At 42.1% G+C, this 23,132-nt stretch overlaps 1 protein-coding gene across 4 annotated transcripts; it reads right to left on the bottom strand.

Moving 5' to 3' along the window:
* Window positions 1-612: 612 nt before the first annotated feature.
* Window positions 613-22,693, bottom strand: ORC2 (origin recognition complex subunit 2). Of its 4 annotated transcripts, none has more exons than XM_053361099.1 (18): window positions 22,597-22,693; window positions 20,061-20,181; window positions 19,395-19,501; window positions 18,503-18,640; window positions 18,154-18,240; window positions 16,278-16,370; window positions 15,012-15,043; window positions 13,352-13,412; window positions 11,918-12,102; window positions 10,214-10,312; window positions 8,700-8,809; window positions 6,593-6,725; window positions 5,948-6,044; window positions 4,517-4,663; window positions 3,908-4,079; window positions 3,215-3,276; window positions 1,804-1,922; window positions 613-1,376 (listed from the first exon to the last, which is right to left on the bottom strand). In XM_053361099.1, the coding sequence occupies exons 3-18, from the start codon at window positions 19,483-19,485 to the stop codon at window positions 1,293-1,295; spliced, it is 1,710 nt and encodes a 569-aa protein (XP_053217074.1). In that variant the 5' UTR covers window positions 19,486-19,501; window positions 20,061-20,181; window positions 22,597-22,693; the 3' UTR covers window positions 613-1,292. The 4 variants fall into 4 exon arrangements, with proteins under 4 accessions (XP_053217074.1, XP_053217100.1, XP_053217090.1 ...); XM_053361125.1 differs by having other exon boundaries at window positions 13,352-13,409; XM_053361115.1 differs by having other exon boundaries at window positions 20,081-20,181.
* Window positions 22,694-23,132: the final 439 nt, after the last annotated feature.

The following is a 23,132-nucleotide window of genomic DNA, read 5'->3' as shown; positions in this document are numbered from 1 at the left end:
TCTCTCCCCTCCCCCCCCCCAAAGAAAGCACTTCTACCTGACAGCTAGCTTTTTTATCCTGGAAATTGTAAGACAAAAAATAAGCTAAACCAATGATTTATGTAGTACATGAAGATGCACATCTCAGAACTTTTTCAAACAAACTTTCAATGGTCTAATGGTCATTGAACTGTCAGGGGTTGATCACTTCGATGTCAGAACCAGCAATATTTAATTTAGGCTGCAATCCCATGAACATTTATTTTGGAATAAGCTCCATTGAATTTAGTGGGATTTGAACTTCTGAGTAAGGGATGAGTCCAAACTCCAGCTGTTGATGGCATGGACTTTATGCAGCAGTAGCGGGAGGATGAATTCTGCCTTGATTGGGCCCTTACATTATCACATGTCGGAACTGGAAAGCGCTCGGGGACTAACAAATCCTGCCCCATTTCAGGATCTTCCACTGGCTCTACAGCAGCACTTCTGCCAGCTCACACAAGGGCTGCACGAATGTAGTGACACCACCACCCATTACCTGGCGCAAGAAGGGACATTTGATCACTCCACCCGCTCAACAGCACCTCTTCTGCCATTTCAGTTGATGTTTTTTCAAATACAAGTCTTCGCCAGGACCATAAACTGTGTTTTATTTAGAACCATACAAAAAAAAACCCACTGTTGCACAACTACACATTTTTATTCAGATTTTTTAAAAAACCCCAAATACTATCTCTCATTACTTCTGACATTATCATTAAGAAAGTTGGTTTGAAAAATCAGCATAGCTGCCATTTTCTTTACATTGCAGAGACAGGTGCCAGCTTATTATTAACTTTACAATGGCTTGTATACCAATGAAGGCTAAAACGTCAACAAACTTGTCCAAAATAACCTGGGTCTCTGGTGTTTGTATTTTGCTTTGCCCAAGTACAGGCACCTCTCCATCTCACACGGCACATATTAGAAAACCAATAAGGTAGTCTGTAAATATGACATACTCATTCATTGTTGAAAAACTTAAGCTGCTAACAGCCAACAATGTGTATTTTCCAAGCACAAGTTACTTCATGAGCAGAAAGGCACATTCCTATGTCACATTTTCTTTGTAATGGAATACAAAGGAGGAAATCGTCATCCAAAGTGGAAAACCTAAGCAGTTTTAGATATATCTAAAAATTGGCTTTGCACAAACAATGCTTTACTCAATTATTACAGGCAGATAAAAACTCCTGAGATCTGAAAATTGACTACACTGTAGGCAGTATTCCAGCAGCTCTTGAGAGCAATTGCTACTGCACATTTCAGAGCCTTCAAATGTCATTATCTTTCTGTAAAAAGTCAGTCAAGGTCCCAGCGTCCACAGGAATTAATAAATATTCAACTCCATCAGCACCCTGAAAACAAGCACACTATTTCGATTAGTTCTGAGGCATAAGAATAATAAAGCATTTTTGTTCAATCCAACTAGCAGTCATGCACTGATAGGGATTTGCCCTCTCAAGTTATGCAACGTGACTAGAACAAACTAAAGCACATTTCCTCCTCAAAAGGCACGATCCAATGTCCTAGCAGAAATTTGTAGAAGACTGCTTCCACATTTTGGATGGCAACTTTCACAATAGTATAAGCAACCTTTGGCTTGTTTTCAATACCATGAACACACATGTGATACTTCTGTCTATTAATAAACACCACAAATATTTAATTGTAGTTCTATTGTCATTCACCCTGTACCCAGAATCATACACTCTGATTTTTTCTGCAGCATAGGCATTGTTAAACAAATAGTCACATTAGCATGTCTATAGCAGCTTCACTCACCCTCTTAGTCCTAATGAGCTTGTGATCCCTGAATTCTGTGAGCTGAGCCCTGAGAGTTAGGTCACTATTGACCAGGAATGCTTCCCGACATTGCTGGTAGAAATCTTGGAAGGAAAGTCCTAGCAGGGAATAGAAGTAATAGAACGCCTAGGATTAAAAACGAGGTCTTGCTCAAATGAAGATCAATGTTGCTAATGAGATCTGTATGATGCTTGAAGGAGGTTTTATTCAAAAGGTAGTATGAATATTTTTCTTTGAGAAAGCCATGCACTAGAAATGTCCCCCCAGCCTTGTGTTCCCTCAAAATTTCAATTCGAAAAATGGGGGAAGAGGTTGATTTCCTCAAAACTTGTCCTTTCTGGATCTTTTCCTACCTGAGATAGCACTGAAAGCAAGGCTTCTAAGACTGCTCTCAAATATTGTTCACTTCAGTCCCTAGTCTGGTCCTCTCATTCAGCTCAAAGCAATGCAGTTTCATGACAACTGGAAGAGCTTACAATCTCACCCACTCAGATGAATTGTTGCAGCAAGTGTCCACATGCCCAGTACCAATTGATACTCACATAAAACAGAAGTTTCATCATGTGATAGGAATTTTATGGTCTTAGATATATGGTAATGTTCATAAGCGTACCAACCAAGCACGTACATGGATCAGCACAGGAAGACCAACCTGGAGCCATTTTGATTCCTAAACTGAGCAAATGTTTTCTCTGCAAAGTCAAAGTGGAAACCTCCCCATTGTCTCTTTCCACACAAATCCTGTCTTAAGGGCACATTTAAGATATGAATAGGGTGTGAGCCTGTGACATGGACCAGGAACTAAGTATTTATCCTTACAAAAGACTGGCCAGGCTACCCAGGCAATCCAATCAAGTAACCTGCCAGACAGGAAATAACAGAGGACAGGAGAAAAACAACATTCAAATTTCTGTTTTATGACCACCTTTTCTGTGATGTAGGTATGATGTATCTGAGGGTTGGTCTTAGGTTACACGACTTCTGTGATGTATGTATGATGTTTCTGGGGGTGGTCTTGATCTACGGGGTGGCAATTTCAGAAGTCTTTATAAGGCCTTGCACACCATTTTTCTGGGTTCCTCCTCTCTCCTGCGGGTGAGGGGAGCACCCTGTTGCAACAGATCAATAAAGATCAGGCTTACTAGCTGCTTTACTTCTCAATATTCTCTGGTTGGCATCTGTTATCTTCTCCTACCAATAAGGAACCTATGTAAGGACTCTATACGGGCTCTTGGATGCCCCATAAGGGAAAAGGGCAATTTTTGTTTACAACAATCACATTTATATAGGCATTGTGCTCAGAATCCATGACTTAGGCTAAAGTTCATATCCTAGTGCTACCCTAGTTTGACCTCCAGAAAGAATTAAGAATTCGTGTCTGTTGAGTTACCTGGGTATGAGGTGTTATCCTTATTTTCCAATTGATATTCTGCCAAAAGTCTGAAAATCCCCCTGATAAGAAAAAGAAGTATCTTTAAACAAGACTAGAAACGTAACTTACAATATGGGAGAGTACATGTTTTGAAAATAAAAAGGGCTTAATTGTGCATGCAACCACTTTTAACATCCTATTTCTGTTCTTGGCTTTGTACTTTCTGCTGTGATTCCACCCAGAACTGGAACAGCTCCCTCTGTTGTGTACCAAAGCTTTTGCTGCCCCTCCCTTTACTCCCTTGCTGAAAATCCACATTTATTCCCAACTACAGACTTCCTTCTGAGGAAAACCTTTTTTTTAAATCTCCCATCAGCTATACTAATTATTTTGTGTGGAAAACATCATTTCTGTTGATACAGCATAATCCTTCTGTGAGAAAACAAAAGGGAAAATGAAGATAATCTGTAGGGCTATATTAGTCATGATCTACACTGTAGATTCTACAATATAGCAGGGAAAGATCTGGAGTCTCCCACTGCTGTGTTTCTAGCAAATATTAGGCAACATGAACTCAAGGCACTAGGAAAATAGCATTCAGGTCTTGTTTCCCTATTTGTAATATGAAAAATCAGCCCCAGTACCCAAGAATTAGCCCCCTGGTCGCAGCTGAAGGTCCCCAACACTTGAACATCACAGAAGAGTTCTTACCTTGCATTAGGAGTGAGACTGTGCAGAACATGAGTGAGAGAGCTCAAAGCCAAAGACCCGGATTGCTGTATCAAGAGGGAGTTCTCAAAGGATGTTTCTTCTACATAAGGACTGTAAGTGGTCGTTTCATACCACAACCAATTATACATGCTTTGCTTTGCTTGATCCCACACTACAAGAGCAGAAAAGAAAGAAAAAGTAAAAATTATGTAACTCCACTTTATGTGGAGATTTTTGAGAGGGGTGGGAGGATGCTCCCCAAATCTCAGGCTCTGTGTGGGAAAACACAGTGGGAACAAGGAGGAGAGGCTGGCGGTTCCCCACCCTTCCTGTAAACAGTTCAAGTTGGAACACCAGTGTGCCCAACACCACAAACTCAATTGGTCTAAGATGCCATGTGGACTCCATAACTATTAATGACTAACACCTGGGTACGTAATGCTAATACCTGGTTTGTGAGCAAGCTTGTGTTCAGCTATAATACGAAACCATGGTTAAGAAATGCATCTAAATATGGCCACAGAATGCATTACATATGTACCAAACAGATGTTCCCACTGACCAAGATGGATTTTTCAAGCTAGAGGGCTGAAAGGCCTAAAAACTCACTGAGTGGTGCATTAATATGGTCAATAGATGCTATGAGGTAGATATTAGAAAGAGATGACAGTTGTGCTAGGATTTGTTGGTTTTTGTCTCCTCTCAATGTTGGACTGTCCAAGTTGTGGATGAGCAGGTAGAGCTCCAGCGAAGGATCTGGCAAATGAGAAGAAGTGCAAGGGTTAAAAACAGGGTGTCAAGGAAGTAGGAAAGTCACCTAGCTGCAGCCAAATGCTGACAAGCTTTCTGTGGCTGTTCATCACCTCTAAAAATCACAGGACCAGTCATTCAGGTAAAAACAACCTATATTTATGTGTCCAGGAATCCAAGATTCATGGCTAGTAATGCAAACATGTATTCTGAATAAAAGAATTCCATTTTAACCCATGCTACAATATTTTGTAATCCAGATTCCCACCCAAAATTTTGTTTTAAAAACTTCTCTCATCACTTGCATTTTTTAGATTCAGTACCACAGAGACTGGGAAATGAACTGAATGTGAAGAATTTTGCTTTAAAAAAACCCCTCAGGGGGATGATGAGATCATCGGGCAAAATGTCGGATTAACGTGTTTGCTCCAACCTTCTATTCCTCCTTTTAGTACTTCTAAGTACAGTGGTACCTCGGGTTAACTAATTAATTCATTCTGGTGGTCCGTTCTTAACCTGAAATTGTTCTTAACCTGAAGCACCACTTTAGCTAATGGGGCCTCCTGCGCCACTGGAGCACGATTTCTGTTCTCATCCTGAAGCAAAGTTCTTAACCCGAGGTAATATTTCTGGGTTAGCGGAGTCTGTAACCTGAAGCATCTGTAACCTGAAACGTATGTAACCCGAGGTACCACTGTATATATAATAAAAATAAAAACAACAACCTAATAACGCACACCGCCCCAAATTCTGCTATCCTTTTGCAAGTACTGTAATGCATTTCCACAACTAGTTAGCTTCCAAGCTAGTTTTTTTAAAAAACAAAATTGGGATGGGGAAAACTCTTTTTAATTGTGTTTATTCACTGAAAATCAATAAAACTTCTTATTAAAAAAAAACTCCACTCATTTCATTTGATCACTGAGCAACATCCCCACTCAAATCTAGACTCAAAGTCTAGATCTGTGCTGATAATTGCATAAAATACTGTTGCACTATCAAGGTGGGACTGAACTGCACAACTGTTTAGTTGAAACTAATGCCTAGTTATCAATCCCAGCTATAATGTGTAGACCCACAGCAATAACTCAGAGCCTACTGGAGCAAGTCCCATGTTTTACAAATTGGTATTGCATCCTAGATGAATTGCCAGAATAAGCACCTTTATAATCACTGTATTTGAACAGGCAATAAATATATGAGTAAACCAAAACATTAGTTTCATCCAATCTTTTTTTTTTTAACTTAGGAAGACTCCGAATGTCTAATATATTGGCCCATCTGTATTACCTTCTTTAAATCTTTTCACAATCAAGTCCAGCTGATCCTGGGGGCTGCGAAAAGTGCCCACGTGATCCAGCACCTCCTCTGTTACGGAATTAAGAATCTGCCACAGAAAAACAGCAGGTCACCATTTTCCTTTGGAACTGTGTTGTTGTTTTTTAAGCATGGTTTTTCAAAGAGAGCTTAACTCAAGTTAAAAACAGCTGTCTCAATATTAAGACTATTTCACAGAATTCCTATATTGAAAGCAACATGTAGCGAAAACATCCACACATACAATACACAGAAGAGCCTTCCATATACAAACTTCGCAATATCTGAAACAATCCTTAGCAGGTTTATTAAGTATAAACTTAAAACACACATTAGGCAGGTTTTTCTACGTTCCAACCAGTGCAACTTGCCCTTTCATATGAACAGCATTTGCAAATGAAGACCCATATAGGAAGTCAAAGCAAACCAAAACCATGGACTGCCTTTATGTACTGGAGCCTTTGTCTGCTAGAATTAAGAGGTGAACCGAATGTAAACCAACTTCATTTGAGCTGTGTTCTAAATAACAGTAACCTATTAATAAACCATGCAGTCTGTATTGAAGCTTTTGTTTACTTCTCTGAATGCATGCATGCATATATGTCTTTTTTTCCTTACCGATTTCACGGTGATGCTGGGGAAGAACCCATTCACAACAATATGAACAGAATCTTGCAGAAGAGAAATGCGAAAATTCTCCAACAGAGCTTTCTTTGAACCTAATCCATATAGCACAATATTGAATCCTAGGCTGCAAGAGAGAAAACATCACTGAAATTTACAATATAGCGCATAACCTATTGAAAGTGTTCTTATCGAGAGCGGTAGTTTACTTTTTGTTATTCTGACAGTTAGAACTGTTTTTGTTTTTTCTTTGTAAACACTTATTTCGTCTTCATTTCTGAATAATAACAACAACAATTGAAGTTTGTTTAAATTTAGTATCTTTGAAGAAATCTCCGATCCTTTTCCAGTCCTGAAAAGCAAAACAAAATGCTCAGTGGAAAGATGAGATTCCCACTGCCATGTTTGTTTTCTGCCTACTTGCAAAGCAGCAGAGGAAGAGGGAACAGAGATAATTCCAATTCTGAAGCAGAGTACAGTGGTACCTCGGGTTAAGAACTTAATTCGTTCCGGAGGTCTGTTCTTAACCTGAAACTGTTCTTAACCTGAAGCACCACTTTAGCTAATGGGGCCTCCTGCTGCCACTGCTGCACGATTTCTGTTCTCATCCTGCAGTTATTAACCCGAGGTAATATTTCTGGGTTGGCAGAGTCTGTAACCTGAAGCGTATGTAACCTGAGGTACCACTGTACAGTCATACCTCGTGTTGCGTCTGCTTCATGTTGCGCCTTTTCGCGTTACGTCCCGCGGCAACCCGGAAGTACCGGAACAGGTTACTTCCGGGTTTCGCTACTCAAGGCTGCACAGAAGCGCTAAATTGTGCTTCATGCCTGCGCAGAAGCATCAAATCGGGCCGTGCGCCTGCGCAGACACAGCGCTTCAAGTTATGGGCATCTCACATTACAGATGGGCCTCCAGAACGGATCCCGTCCGTAACACGAGGTACCACTGTATGCAACAAAACTACTGTATGGGCCTACTTTTTTTTAACCTGCAAGTGATAAACATTGAGAGTTGATGTGACGTAGAGGTTACAGTGTCACACCGGAGAGATGTATATACATATCCCTACCCACCCATTAAGTTCTCTAGGACAAACCAACCTCACAGGGTTGTTGTGAAGATAAAATGGTGGTGCTGGGGAGAGCAATGAGCAACTTGGAGAACAGAAATGTAATAAGGGCCCTACACTTACATTTGGCTTCAGTTCTGCATCATAAATGCTAAAAGCAGCATCTATGCCTATTATCTGTTTATTTTCCTGATGTCAACTTGCAGTGTCTTCAGTGGAATGGAAATAAGTGCAGCCGTATTGTGAACAGCACCCAATCTGCACTTCTCTCCCATATATTCAATCTGGGAAGTGGCTATGACAATTAGCTAATAGACCTTTACAATCTAGAATCTATTTAAATCCCATTTACTTTTCTGTTATAGAAAACCAATAGCTATTACCCAGAAGATTTGTGACTGCTTTATACGAGATAGTTTCCTATCCGCTAAAGAAACCAGGCTGAAAGCATTTCCATCCCTCAAACATCATCCACATGAGGTTCCTTTTATAAAGACCTCAACTGTCGGAGCCAGCCGTTACAAATGGCGCTTGTTTAGCATAAAATAAAGACACAGAGAGCCAGCAATATTTCCATGGACTGAGGGCAGCTCATTCAGACGACTTCTCCCTCTCCGGTCACTTTTATTATCCTTTGTTCTCTCCAGCCGCATGGCCATTTGCCAATGTCTCACGTTACTTACATCCGGTCATGGCTTAAACCCACCCACACCATATAGGGTCATCACTGCCCAGAGGAAACACAACTCCATTTAAGGTCAATACATTCCAATACATTGTAGAGCTCAGAGTCCTGGTCAGCCGAGGTCAGGGGGCACCCTGCAATATTACAAGCCTTTGCCGTGGCTTTATGACTCCCACACTCAATTCCAGAAAATACATTAACTGTACCATGGGAAGTGAATGTGGTTTTGTTCAATGGAAACTATTTCCGAGCCTAAGAAACAATTAGGCTTAATTACAACTTCAATTTGTTTCAAGAGAACATTGTATATTGCATGTTCTTACAGAAGCCCACCAGATACTTACTGCAGTTGCAACATCCATTTGTAAAAGAGAGATTCATGTTGCTTGGTTAATGCCTCACATTCAGAAGCAAAAGCAACAGGTACTTTATTCAAGATGTTCTGCAGGGACTCCTAGACCAGGAAGGGAAAAATAAGCCATTAGAATAGGTGCAGGGCTGAAAGAAGTGAAGCAATACATTTCTAGTTAAAACAGGGTGGAAGAAATTGCTGCAAAAGGTACCTGTTTTCAGCCACGCCCCACTTTTCTGTCTCAGCAGGGAAAGAAGTGCCTGTTTCTTCAGCATTGCATGATGGAGCAGTATCTGCCAGAGCCAGTGTTAGAAACTGAGATATGAAGGCTAGGAGCTCAATGGCACCTTAAAGTTAAGTTATGGGCGCAACAACAGAATGTCTAGGCACACTTTTTTAATAACAAAAATGTGAAGTTGAAAATGAATGAACTGCAGCTAAAATATGTTCATTTTTCACACGATCTAGTCCTTCCCCTGCCTACCCCCCTAGTATTCTTAAGAGGGTCTCTTCTCCAGTCTTCAGAGAGTACCTGGAAGTGGGGAAGCAGAAAAAGGTCCTCCTTTCCTTCCACTCTGCAGTTTTAATCTGAAATCTTAGGTGCGGTACTGCGCCCAGAGCTCAGAAACTGCTTGCGCTAATGAAATTCCCTGTCGCAAAATGCGCCCTAGAACAATGTGAGTTTCGAACACTGGCCAGAGATGATTTCTAAAGCAGACATTGGCTTTGGCAGGGACTGCTCCATTACAAAGCAATGAAGAAAAAACCCAGGTCTGCTTGCGTTTGCTGCACATGCAACGAAAGCAGGCTGGAAAGCCTTCTCCATGCTGATCCTTTTTGGGAGTGGATGAGATCAATGTGGGATGGCTGGATGGGCTTTCCAAAAAGGTCCTGCCCACCAGCTGACATCAACAGTGATGCAAGCTGATTGGCGGGTGGGCATAGTTTGTGGGAAATGCCCTTGTGGGCCAAGGCGGCGAGGCAAGAAGGGCCTGCAGGCCAGAAGTTCCACACCCCTCTTCTAGCTTAACCAACCCCTTTTCACTGCAAAGTACCGTATTTTTCGCTCTATATGACGCACCAGACCACAAGATGCACCTAGTTTTTGGAGGAGGAAAAAAAAAAAAAATTCTGAATCTCAGAAGCCAGAACAGCAAGAGGGATCGCTGCGCAGTGAAAGCAGCAATCCCTCTTGCTGTTCTGGCGTCTGGGATAGCTGCACAGCCTGCATTTGCTCCATAAGACGCACAGACATTTCCCCTTACTTTTTAGGAGGGAAAAAGTGAGTCTTATAGAGCAAAAAGTACGGTATTTCTCACTGTTTTCAGCATTACAACTCAAACTGTGCTACCACCAATAAGGTAAAATCAACCAACCAACCAACCAATGAACCAACCACTGGGTCCATCCAAGAACAAGCACAGAGACGGTTGCTAGAAGTTTCTCTGAACAAAGACCTCAAAAGGAAATTCTAATACAAATAGTCCCTCATAGCACATACGGTACCTGATCCATTTTCTCTTTCTGTAGCTTCTGAAGTGTTCGGTCAGAAGTTAAAACCTTGGAACTGCTATGTGCTTCAAAATACTCTTCCACCAAATTACTCTGCGGGAAGAGAGAAACGCACAGTGGGAAGCTGCTTCAGTAACAGGGGAAGGGGAAAAGGGGTAGCAGCAAATTGAGAAGAAAAGGAAAATTTCTAAACACACATGTTATTTCATGCATAACTACCTCACAATCATTATCCCTTAGTCAAGAAGTTGCCTTCTATAATGAGGCAAAAAGTATACAACAAAGTTTATCATAGACTAAGGATATAATCCTATGCAAACGTAAAGGTAAAAGGTAAAGGTACCCCTGTCCGTACAGGCCAGTCTTGCCAGACTCTAGGGTTGTGCGCTCATCTCACTCTATAGGCCGGGAGCCAGCGCTGTCCGCAGACACTTCCGGGTCACATGGCCAGCATGACAAGCTGCATCTGGCGAGCCAGCGCAGCACACGGAACGCCGTTTACCTTCCCACTGGAAGGTAACTTACCTTCCCGCTGGAAGGTAACTTATGCAAACTTACTTGGGAGTAAATGCAAGACACTCAGTTAAGGCTTCCAAGTAGACATGCAATAGCACTACTGTTAGGCTGCAATCCCAGAAACCCCTACCTGTGAATAAATTCCATTGCACACACAGGGACTTAAATCTAAGTAAAGAGGCACATTGTCTTCATTGTCATATGCAATTCCAGAGGGTTCTTTAAACAAAACAAAACAATAAAAATCTGTATCAACCCATTCAAATCACTATAAATTACAGAATACTGAAACAATGGGCTCAAAAATTAATGTCCATCATGTGTCCTCAGCAGGTACCTAAAATACACGAGTCAGTGTTCACCACATTTCAGAGAGGAAGGAATGCTATAATTATGGCACCCCTCTCCCCAAGAAAGCCCTAATTCATGGTACAGCATAAGCTACCTCCAATGAAATATGGGACCATCAGAAGGGCCTGCATCCCTGATCTCAACACAACATGGAGGCCTGTATGGGAGAATGCTCTCCTTGGATGGTGCAGGTCCCAAGCTGTATAAAACCTCATATATCACACTTAGGGGTCTTTATATGTAAATCTGGGACAGCATCTCCTGCCTTGACAAGCCCAAGGAAATAGGCAGAAAGGCTCCGATCTGGTGGAACGCTCTGCCACAAGAGACTAGGGCCCTGCGGGACTTGACATCTTTCCGCAGGGCCTGCAAGACAGAGCTGTTCTACCAAGCCTTTAGCCAGGGCACAGCCTGACTCCCTCCTTTGGCAATCTTCACAGAACTCTAGCCCAATGGTTGCCACCAACTTGATTTGAATTAATTTTATAATGAAATGATTTTAGAATGTTGTATTATTATTTTTTTGTTAGCCGCCCTGAGCCCGACTTTGGCTGGGGAGGGCGGGATATAAATAAAAATTTATTATTGTTTATTATTATTTCCCGTGTACCTTTCAAAAGTCATATGATGTGCCTTTCCGCAGAATTAAGCCTGTAAGATTCAAAACTAATTGGGATTAAACTGCCACTAAGCACATCCGCAATGTTTCCTGCCAGATACGGGCCCGCATTTAATTCAATGTTTAACTGGCAGTAGAAATGTTTTGAGAAGTCCTTATTTCTATGGGCAATAGCCAATGTGATTAGCAAACTGAAGTGCATCCACACTCACAGGAACTTCTCTCTTCAGCTTCTTAGCTGGCGTTTCTTTGTTAGCTGGAGCAGATGATGTCTGGGGTCTGGCCAGCATTTTTGGATCAACAGCATAATCTGTAGTTTCTTTACAGCTGTCATCTTCCTCTTCTTCGGAGCATGAAGTGGAATAATCACTTTCAGTATCAGAGCACATGTTTAAAGCTAAAAAGGAAACATTGGACAAGAGACTTGTGAGTTTCCGTTCCTAACTCATCTTGTACACTGGAAATTTTGTACTTCAACTTTATATTGCATATACTGGATAGAAAAAAAAGGCCACTTACAAGTGGTGCATAATTGATAGAGCACACACCTGTTTCCTTACAGATCGTAAATGGAGTTCTCCCTTCACCTCACACACATACAGTGGTACCTTGGTTCTTGAACAGCTTAGTTGTCAAACAAATCAGCTACCGAATGACGGAAGCCCGGAAGTAAGTGTTCCAGTTTGCGAACGTTTTTCAGAAGCTGAACATCTGATGCGGCTTCCACTTGAGTGCAGGAAACTCCTGCAGCCAATCAGAAGCCGTGCCTTGGTTTTTGAACGGTTTCAGGAGTCAAATGGACTCCCGGAATGAATTAAGTTCGAGAACCAAGGTACCACTGTTTAAGCCACAGAGTCACCTTCTCAAATAACAGCAGAACCTCAACATAGTCTAGGTAGGGGGAAACTGGGTAAAGAACACAGTATATGGCAAGAAAATAGGCCACTTCCTAACCCAGGGGTAAGCAACCTTTTTCAACCGTGGGCCGGTCCACCGTCCCTCAGACCATGTGGTGGGCCGGACTCTATTTTGGGGGGGAGAGAGAGAATGAATTCCTATGCCCCACAAATAACCCAGAGATGCATTTTAAATAAAAGGACACATTCTACTCATGTAAAAACATGGTGATTCCCGGGCTGTTCGCGGGCTGGATTGAGAAGGCGATTGGACCGGATCCGGCCCATGGGCCTTAGGTTGCCCACCCCTGGCCTAACCCAAGGGTTCCCATTATCCATGTAGACTTGAAGGACACAACTGAAATGCTGCTGTGGAGTTCAGGAGTCCAGGCACTTCATTTCCTCCCCTGCTCCCAATCTGCCAGAACTTAATGGTCCCCAAACACACTCTGTCATCATTTGGTCTACTTTGGATTGACCCCAATTTTTTGCTTTGCTTTTTGACCAACAATTTTTCTGAACTTCTGCAAAGCTTGGATTTGCTCGGGGTAAATACCATCCCAAAAGCTTATGCAATGATAGTTTTATTCAACTCCAATGTGCTACAAGATTAGTTGCTGCAATACAGCTACTCCTCTGGAAACTGTTATACTCTAATGTCACAACTGAAGAGGCAGAGCACAAGAATGAAATCTCATCTTATAAAACACCACGGAACTATATTAGCTGGAATTTAATGCAAATGCTTACCCGTAATTCTTTTCCTGAGTCTGTAGGGTGTTTTTGACATGAATTCATTCTTTTTACTCTGCTAATAAAGCAAGCATATGAAGTATCTTCTAAATAAAAGCTTATCTGTTTAGGTGGTTTAGAAAACCTTAAACACAGAAACTGAATGTAACCTGCAGAATCTAGTTCTGGAATCTCATTATTATTAGACCTAGAGACCAAGCAAAGTCAGTTAAGAACCCAGGTTGTACTTGTTTCTATTTCTGGGACAGTCTAGATTAGTTTCTTCCAAATCTACAGATTTACAGCTATCATGTACCAATTTCAGATCAATACATTAAGACTGAACTCATATTTGAAATAGACCTGGAAATGTCTTATGGATATTTGCAGAACACTAGGACCGCATGAAGCAGTCTTTTTTTTTTTTATACCCTGCCCATCTGGCTGAGTTTCCTTAGCCATTCTGGGCGGCTCCCAATCAAGTGTTAAAAACAATACAGCATTAAATATTAAAAACTTCCCTGAACAGGGCTGCCTTCAGATGCCTTTTAAAGATAGGATAGCTACTTATTTCCTTCACGTCTGAAGGGAGGGTGTTCCACAGGGTGAGCGCCACTACCGAGAAGGCCCTCAATCTATTCTCAAAGTTACTTCATACCCAGGAAGCCACGTTGATCTTTCAGCTTTCAAGCTATATTTTCAAGTTACTTAAACCCAACTTTTCAAAGCAGATTACAACAACAATTTGAAGAATATATATGATTAAATTAAAACTTAACAGTCACACAATCAGTAAAAACAAACATAATCAATAATAAAATGTCTTCTAGAACTAAAAAAAGCGGTCAATACTGATTAAAAAATGGGAAGAGGGGGAACTTGTTAGATCTTTCCAGGGAAACAGCAGTGCGATACCTGCCAAGCCAGCATGTTCTAGCAACAGGCCAGAGAGTACATGCTGATCTTAACTCTTGAGCAGTTGGGTCATGAAAAATCCATGTAGGTGGCCATTTATGAGATGCTATTTTCCCTAAAACCTCCAGTTACTCATGTCTCAACTAGTATGAAGGGCAAGCCCATTCTTCTGCTAGATGACTCGAATCTCTTGTCAACAGTACAATCCAGATAAAATGTTTATATATCACTCAGCTGACAGTAAGGTTCAAGCAGCAGAATGGGAAGGGAAGCAATTTTCAGCTATATCCATTCCTGCTGCAGCCCCACCGCTTAAATCTGTTCCGGGGTCTGGGAGCTCCCCTAGTCACATTTATGGGAGGGGAAATTCTTGAAAATGTCTTCCCTCCAATACCATTGACAGCTGAATACCACTGCTGGATAAAACTTAGCAAAAAACACATAGCTAAGCAGCACAGTTTTACCTATTACCAGCTTGTTGTTTAGTCATTTAGTCGTATCCGACTCTTCGTGACCCCATGGACAAGAGTACGCCAGGCACTCCTGTCTTCCACTGCCTCCCACTTAGGATCAGTCAAAGGAAGCAACACTGCATGTTGCTGCTTGTAAATTCAAGCATTATACTGGATTACAAATGTTCAGAGCCGCCTCAGATAGTCCTGTATTTGGCCAAACTACTGAAGACAACACTTGGAGATTCTAAACATAAAGGTCATTCTCCATCAATGACTGATGTTTTTAACCACCAAAAATTGCCACTCACCTCCACCTTGCCTCTGCTTGAAGCAGAATACTCTGGAAATTAAACAAAGACTGTCACAAATTACCAAGAAACATTAGCTCTTTTGTACTTCCTTAACTAAGCATCTTCAGATGCTCATACCAGAAAATACTTCAGATTGTAAATAATGTTGAACTTTGGACAATGCCCTCATCTCTATACAGAAATAATGCAGGTGACAAATTCATCCAGTGCCTTCCCATGTAAAAAGAATGAACTAAGTTATATTGACTATTTTGAATCTGCCTAGCACTGGGAGTTTTCTGCAAAGGCTTCTCCACTTCCCAAGTCTCTCCTAAATAAACTATTTCATATTCCCCAAATGTTTATTGCATCTTAACTAAATTCTCCTCTCAGATAACACATGATCCCCAAGTACCAGCATATTTTAAAAACTGGGACTCAACGTACATATAAGATTTTTGATTGTGTATGAGTAGCTGACAAGAAACTGCACACCAAGAAAACTGAAGAGCCAAACTGGCTTTCTTTAAGTCACTGCCAGGTAGTTTATCTGAGCCATTTGCTCAACACTCACTCAATAATCATGCAGTCACAGGAACCGTGGCAGATTATGATCCTGCAATTTTAAAAGTGTGCTAGAATAGGAGTGAAATCCCTTAATCTGCATAGCAAAATGCATCCTGTCAGTGGAAACTTGCATACTAACTAGTTATGCATTCCTTAAACATTTTAGAATGTGGTTTAGGTATAATTTTTTATATGTAACTTGGTCTTAATGCTTGATTTTATCACTATCTTAAATGAGTATTTGAGATTGTCATTTGTAAACTACTTACAGGTCTTTTGTTTAAGCAGTAAAACAAATTTGTTAATCAATAAATAAGTATAGTAGAAAGCTACACATACAGGATTCCAAAATCCACCTTTCATTTCAAATAACTAGGTGCCTTGGCACATGGATGGCTATGATGAAAAGGTAAAAAGTGTGTTAAATATTTAGCAAAAATCAGCAATCTAGCTTGTCAGATTAAGGCTCACGTTAATCAAGAGCACATATTCATCTGCCTTTATTGTCAAGACATTCATACTCTAATTCTCCTTCCCTAGCTAAGAACCATTGTGTTAATCCTAGATACTACAAAATATAACCCACAAAAGAAATAGTAAGTGTAAAAGCTACACGTAAATTCTCCCCAAAGCAAAACCTTTTAAAAGCAGCTTTTACCAAACACAGCTCTTACTAAAACATTTGATAATTTAGTTTATTACTTAAATGGAACTTACTCTTGCTGCTTTGAGGAGTGCTTGCTCCCTTTTCAGGATCCTTCGGCTTCTCATGTTTTACATTGCTACCTGCTGTCTGAGCTAGCTCAGAGGCTTTGAACAAAGGAAATTGCCAGATTAAAGAAGCATGCACACAACATATTAATACAATTTAAAACACTTTCCCCAACCTAGTGCCCTCCAGATGTTTTGAACTGGGGCTGATGGGAGCTGCAGTTTGAAACATATGGAGGGCACTACAATGGGGATGGCTAGTGTAGGCCATTGTTGAAACATGAGGTTAAAGAAATAAACTGCTCATTAGTCATTATTTATTACAGTGTTAAAGGTGAGACCAAAATATTGGTACAAAGGTAATACAAGCAATATGATACAAATGCCCTGTTGCATTTGTTGCAGCTGATTCACAGGCACTAAGACTTGCATGGACCACATAGGATTTTTCTCTTGTAAACATTTGAACTGAAACAAATACCATGCTGCTACACAAACACTTTTTAAAACTCTCCCAGGTTCAGAAGCAGATTGTTACGCAAAAGAAAAAGGCTGCTGTTCTGAAATAGAAGCCAAAAGCCTCAACAAGACCTACAACGGTTACTGATGTGGTTCTCAGGAATGTGGTGAAAGTGAAGCTCATATCCCAATATTTTGTTGTTTAGTAGCACTGACAAACACTGCTACAGTGTTTGATATACAGTTGATATACCGTATCAAAGCAGAGAGAATAGGCCTGCACTGTGAGGTGAGGAGGGAAGAGAAGCAGCTAAGTTAATCTGCTCTGTGGCTGCCTCACAAAAACAGCCCTATACCCTATGTAGCTTACTGGCCATGTTCGCATATAACACCCAGCTATGGCTTGCTTTACCCATGGTTACCAGTTGACCTGGTTCACATGACACACTACACCAAACCATGGCTTGCGGTGAGGAGAGTGTTCAACCATCAGATCTGGTTCAGATGATGCATTAGATCAGGCATAGGCAAGCTCAGCCCTCCAGATGTTTTGAGACTACAATTCCCATCATCCCTGACCACTGGTCCTGTTAGACAGGGATGATGCGAGTTGTAGTCCCAAAACATCTGGAGGGCCAAGTTTGCCTGTGCTTGCATTAGATCAAACTATGGGTTGGTTTAACACAAATTCAAAAGGACTTCACAGCAACAAAGCAGCTGTATGCTCTTCTCCAAGAGCCCAGGTTTGCATGCTCTTGCTATGTCAACATTTGGCTTAGCCAGCCATACAAATAAATTTGTTATCTTACAGTTGACAACATAAGCCATAATCTGTTTCTCACAAGCTTGGTTTGTTTTCCAGCTGCTCTTGCCTTGAGCCTTTGTAGCCTGTCAAGCTTGTGGGGGAGGGTTAAAATAAACTATGGTTAAGAAAGTCTATTTGGTTTGGAGATAGTATCAAACAACAGTTAAAAACAAGCCAACAACAAGCCAACAAGCTCATAAGCCAACAACAAACCATACCTGCACATGGTTAGACTGCTGGGCTGGGTTCATTCAGACAAGCCACAGTTAGGCTAAGAAAACCATGGTTTAGCATTAAGCGTGAACCAGGTCACTTACTGGTCTAGCCAACTCACTGCTTTGGGTAGTGTGGTGAGGCAATTAGTTGAGGAAGAAAATCAAGGAATCGGAACAGAGTTAAACAAACAATGAATTTCAATTTTACTAAAGGTTCTGAAAAGCAGTATGTACACAGTAATAATAGTTACAGAGAAAAACCCATTTTAAAGGGCTTAACCGTAAGAACAATTACAGAAAGTAACCTTTCTGTAACTGAATGAACAAACAGTTTTATTCCTTCACAGTTTCATTCCTAAGACTAGGATCAAAGAGTTAATTTGCTGAACAAAACAGTCCATACCCATTTCTGCCATCTTGTTAGAGCGTTTTGGAGTTTGGAATGGAAAGACATCCCCGCCACCTGCACTGGAGCCATTTTTCAAAGAGCCTAAAACACACCCAAACAAACAAAAACCCTCAGAAGCAAACTTGTGGGAGGTGGGAAGAGAAATTATAACAATTATCTGCCAAACTGCAAAGGACTTGCATGTTGTTAAATGAGCAAACATTGTTTACGGTGAAAATGGGTGGGTCAACCCACATAACACTGTATTGATATCACTACTGAACACAGCCATTTCTTAGCCAACATTCACAAGGCTAATAGCTGGGTAAAGTTTTTCAAAGTGTTACCCTTTTCTCATAAATACCTTGGATGCCTAGGACAGAAACATATTCCTGTTCTTTAAAAGTTTCCTGAGACTCATTATCTGAAGTATCGTCTGTTTTCTTCACCCATCTTTTTGCATCAAGCGTTTGTGCAGCTTTGTTCTTTCGAACCTTATGACCTGGAAGAGCAGCAGTAAGGCTTTAGTATCAAACAAACCAGAAAGGTCTCCTGCTTCTGCCAAATCTTTCTCCGCATACACACTTACAACACAATCCTATGTATGTTTCCTCAGAAGTAACAGCCACTGTATTCTATTAAGTGTTAAGCACTACAGCCTTAGAACCTTTGCATGTAACATATATTTATTTCCATTTAGAAATACTAAGCAATCAGCATATTCTAGCAAACTGAATCCCTTAGCCAGTTTTTATTGAGAAAAGGCAACCAAAAACAATTACTCCGCAAAAGATGGCAAGGATTCAACTGAAGGCAAGGCACCAAAACTAGTCAGTCTGCTCATTGTGGATAAGCGTACAAAGGCCTAGTGATAGTAATACCCTTGCAGTTCTGAACATTATTAACTTGCACTCCTAAGATTTCTGAATGTGAATAAAAGGTCTGTCCTGATCTATAAGCAGATCATAATTGGTGGCGGGAGGAACTGTACAAAGAATAGTCACCTCCTTCAAGAAACAAGATGATGGATAAGAGTTTTGGTCTCTTAGAAAAACCTGGGTTTCCATTATGGCATACACTCAAAAGAAAATCTGTAAAAGCACCAGAAATTCTCCTTTTTAAAAATATGTAACTTTAAAGGCATTTAAAGATATCCAGAGTTTCTAATTGCTTTTTTAAAAAACCCAGCTGGGAAATGTAGTACCGCTTTATAAATATGTAAATAAGTTTTCCTTGCACTAACAAGCAATTCATACCTGTATCTTCAGAAATGTGCTTTAGGACATCCTCATCTGCCACAAACTTGACCTCTATCACATTGCTTTTCTTTAACTTCGGGTTACTCATAGCAAGAAGCCTACAACTAAAAACAAAGTATGTGTATGTTCCTATCCAGGCACAAGTACAATTAAACTATCCTTATTACCAACAGGAGATGTAACCAAGCCTGAAATGCATGGTATACAAGCAGAAGCATAGAAAGATTAGTAGCAATAATAATCCTTTCTACTTTCAGAGAATCATAGAATTGTAGAGTTGGAAGAGACTGTGATGGTCACCTAGTCAAAAGCAGGAATCCTGCCCACAACCGCCCTAGGTAGACAGACTAGAACCACCAACTTTCTGGTTAACAGCCAGATGCACTGACCCATTATACAAGAAGTATTGTCCCCCCCCCCCACAACCATTAAGACCAGCAATATTTAAACAGATGATATTTTAAACAAGGTATTGGATCATCTCCCCAATGAAGTCCCTGCTAGAATTTCTTAGGATTTAGCGCCACCGTCTTGGCAGTCATCTTCAATTTTGGGCTGAACCCTCATTGTTAACCACATCTAAAGCAAAGCAAAATTAAGATTTCACACCTCAAAACACATAAAATCCAACCTTCAAAGCAAATTTTACTCAAATGTACTTACAGAGATAAAAACAACCTTACATATCAGCATGAACAGGATTGGAGAATACACTTCCACCCGGTCAGCCAGCTTAAGTGGATGAGCCTACATTGTCTAAGTTCCACGCAGCATTTTCTTTAATCTGAAATGAAAGGAAGAGCAAGAAACACCCTAAAATGGTCAGAAGGGTAGATATGGCACCCTACTGAAATTCCCCAACGTTTAAAAAGCAATTTAAAAACAACAACTTGCAACCTATGGATAAGGAATCCAGGTATGTAATTTTTTACACAATGCCTCTGATTTGTTTTATCTGAGTTTTCCAACCATTTTCTTCTGGTATGGATCTGTTGGCGATTTTAAAGTCCTCAATCTCCCCTCCTCCCTGGCCAGCTGGCCTACCACAGGACCAACTGATGCTAACCACCCTGTGGAATGAGAGGCAAGCAAAGAAAACATCAGGGACAGCTCCAGGTAGATTGTCTAAGGTCCTTCCCTGCCCTGGGCCAACTGACACCAATTGCCCTTCGACAGGAAAGAGAAGAGTGAGGGAGGCAGGCAAAGGCAAATTCAGGGCCTCCTCCAGTAGGATTGTTCTCTCCCTGGCTCTCAAAGAGCCAACTTATAGCAACCACCCTATGGGAAGGAGCATTTAATGCCTACTGTGCCTGATTGTTTCATTTTTGAACATGAGCTTCTTGGTGTATCTGTTGCGTTTTCTAAGTGTTGTTCGTCACTTTGAGGACTCAAGTTTCAAAGTGGGATGTAGATTACCGCACAAACGTTCACAAAATTGAGACGGTGAAGATCAGTAAAGCACTGCAGAAACGAACAGTGCACAGTTAAACTACATTTAAATGACCCCTGGACGGTTAAGTCCAGTCGAAGGCGACTATGGGGTTGCAGCACTCATTTCGCTTTCAGGCCGAGGGAGCCGGCGTTTGTCCACAGACAGCTTTCCAGGTCATGTGGCCAACAGGACTAAACTGCTTCTGGCGCAATGGAACACCATGATGAAAACCAAAGTGCAAAGAAACGCCGTTTACATTCCCGCTGCAGCGATACCTATTTATCTACTTGCACTGGTGTGCTTTCCAACTGCTAGGTTGGCTGGAGCTGGGACAGAGCAACGGGAGCTCTCCCAGTCACGGGGATTCGAACCGCCAACCTTCTGATCGGCAAGCCCAAGAGGCTGAGTGGTTTAGACCATGGCGCCAGTAAATACCGCTGACCTCTGGGAGTTATTCTGCTTAAAAATGAACAGCAGAAATTAAGGAACACAGGAGGGACGCGGGTGGCGCTGTGGGTTAAACCACAGAGCCTAGGACTTGCCGATCAGAAGGTCAGCGGTTTGAATCCCCGCGACGGGGTGAGCTCCCGTTGCTCAGTCCCTGCTCCTGCCAACCTACCAGTTCGAAAGCATTTCAAAGTGCAAGTAGATAAATAGGTACCGCTCCGGCGGGAAGGTAAACGGTGTTTCTGTGTGCTGCTCTGGTTCGCCAGAAGCGGCTTAGTCATGCTGGCCACATCACCCGGAAGCTGTACGCCGGCTCCCTTGGCCAATAAAGTGAGATGAGTGCCGCAACCCCAAAGTCGGTCATAACTGGACCTAATGGCCCCTTTACCTTTTACCTTTAAATCCACAGGATTTGTTTCCCAGCAGACATACAGCGGTACCTTAGGTTACATACGCTTCAGGTTACAGACTCTGCTAACCCAGAAATATTGCTTCAGGTTAAGAACTTTGCTTCAGGATGAGAACAGAAATCTGCTCCGGTGGCGTGGTGGCAGCGGGAGGCCCCATTAGCTAAAGTGGTGCTTCAGGTTAAGAACAGTTTCAGGTTAAGAACGGACCTCCAGAACGAATTAAGTACTTAACCCGAGGTACCACTGTATTAGTCATGCTGACCACATGACTCGGAAGCTGTACGCTGACTCCCTCAGCCAATAAAGCGAGATGAGCACCGCAACCCCAGAGTCGGCCACGATTGGACCTAATGGTCAGGGGTCCCTTTACCTTTACCACTGTATTTGCGATTACCTTGAAAGTATACCCCCCCACGCAACCAAATATTTAAACTCAATATACTGTGAAATAAACCCACAGGAACTAACGTAACCACTAAAAAGCTCCAGTCCTGAGGCAATTCACGAGGCCAGCTACATCCCCCGCGCCGGTCAACATGACGATTTGGCGAAGCGGGTTCGGGTCTAGCAAACCCCCCACGGGCCCATTGAGAGTTTAACAAAGCAAAGCAAAACAAAACACTAGTCCTCATGAACTTGAGGCTGCCTTCCTGCCCTCCCTTTGAGATACACAGAGCCATTCTGCCAAGGTCTACTCTACTCGGAAGAAAGGCTCGTTCGAATTCAAAGGGGCCGGGGCTTACTCTCAGGTAAAGTACACCGATAAAGTACACGCAGAGCGCGCCAACCCCTTTCCACACGTGCTTTCTGTTGCCCCCTCAGAAGCCACGTGACCGAGTCCAACGCGCGGCGCATGCGGGGACTCGCCACCCACCGTTGGCCCCGCCCAGAGCCCTCCGTTAAAACTCACAGAGGCGAATGAACACGAACGGACCCGCGCGCAGCCGGAACTAGTACTCTACTTCCCGCGACGTCCGCCGGGACAACGGCCCCGCCCTTCTCCGTTCTGATAGGCCGGGGCCGGGCTGGCCACCGCCTTCCCATAGGGGGAAACCTAACGCTCGGCTTTGCGATTGGGTTCCCGTTCCTTAGAGGCGATTGGCTCCCCTTCCCCGCTGTGGTGAGGCGAACGAAACGCGCAGGGAGTCTGCGCGGACTGGCGGCGCTTTTGACCAGGCCTCCTTTCCCAAGGCCTGCGGCTTCGGGTCTAGCAAGCCTTTGGGCCTTTTAAAAAAATATTAAATTCACAAGGCGGCTTACAGTATAAAAGCGCAAAAATACACAACGTAATAACAAAACAAACAACCCCCCCCCACACCTCGCCCCAGTTTAAAAGGCCATGGTTTAAAAAGCCAAAGGCCTGGTTATCAGGAAACGTTTTCGCCAAGCGCCTAAAATTGTGTCAGGCCGCCAGGCGAGCCTCCATGGGGGAGCATGTGAAAAATG

The sequence above is a fragment of the Podarcis raffonei genome, chromosome 1 (genome assembly GCF_027172205.1).
Source record: "Podarcis raffonei isolate rPodRaf1 chromosome 1, rPodRaf1.pri, whole genome shotgun sequence".
Lineage (NCBI taxonomy): Eukaryota > Metazoa > Chordata > Lepidosauria > Squamata > Lacertidae > Podarcis > Podarcis raffonei.
Note: the sequence above shows the minus strand (reverse complement) of the source record. Positions and strands in the feature narration are given on the sequence as shown.

Coding starts and splice junctions, on each gene's coding strand:
- ORC2 (XM_053361099.1), bottom strand. CDS start 19,485: ATGAGTAACCCGAAGTTAAAGAAAAGCAATGTGATAGAGGTCAAGTTT. Junction 10,313..11,917: donor AGCTGAAGAGAGAAGTTCCT/GTGAGTGTGGAT, acceptor CTCTTCCCGCAG/AGTAATTTGGTGGAAGAGTA. Junction 6,045..6,592: donor CCAGCATCACCGTGAAATCG/GTAAGGAAAAAA, acceptor TTTCTGTGGCAG/ATTCTTAATTCCGTAACAGA.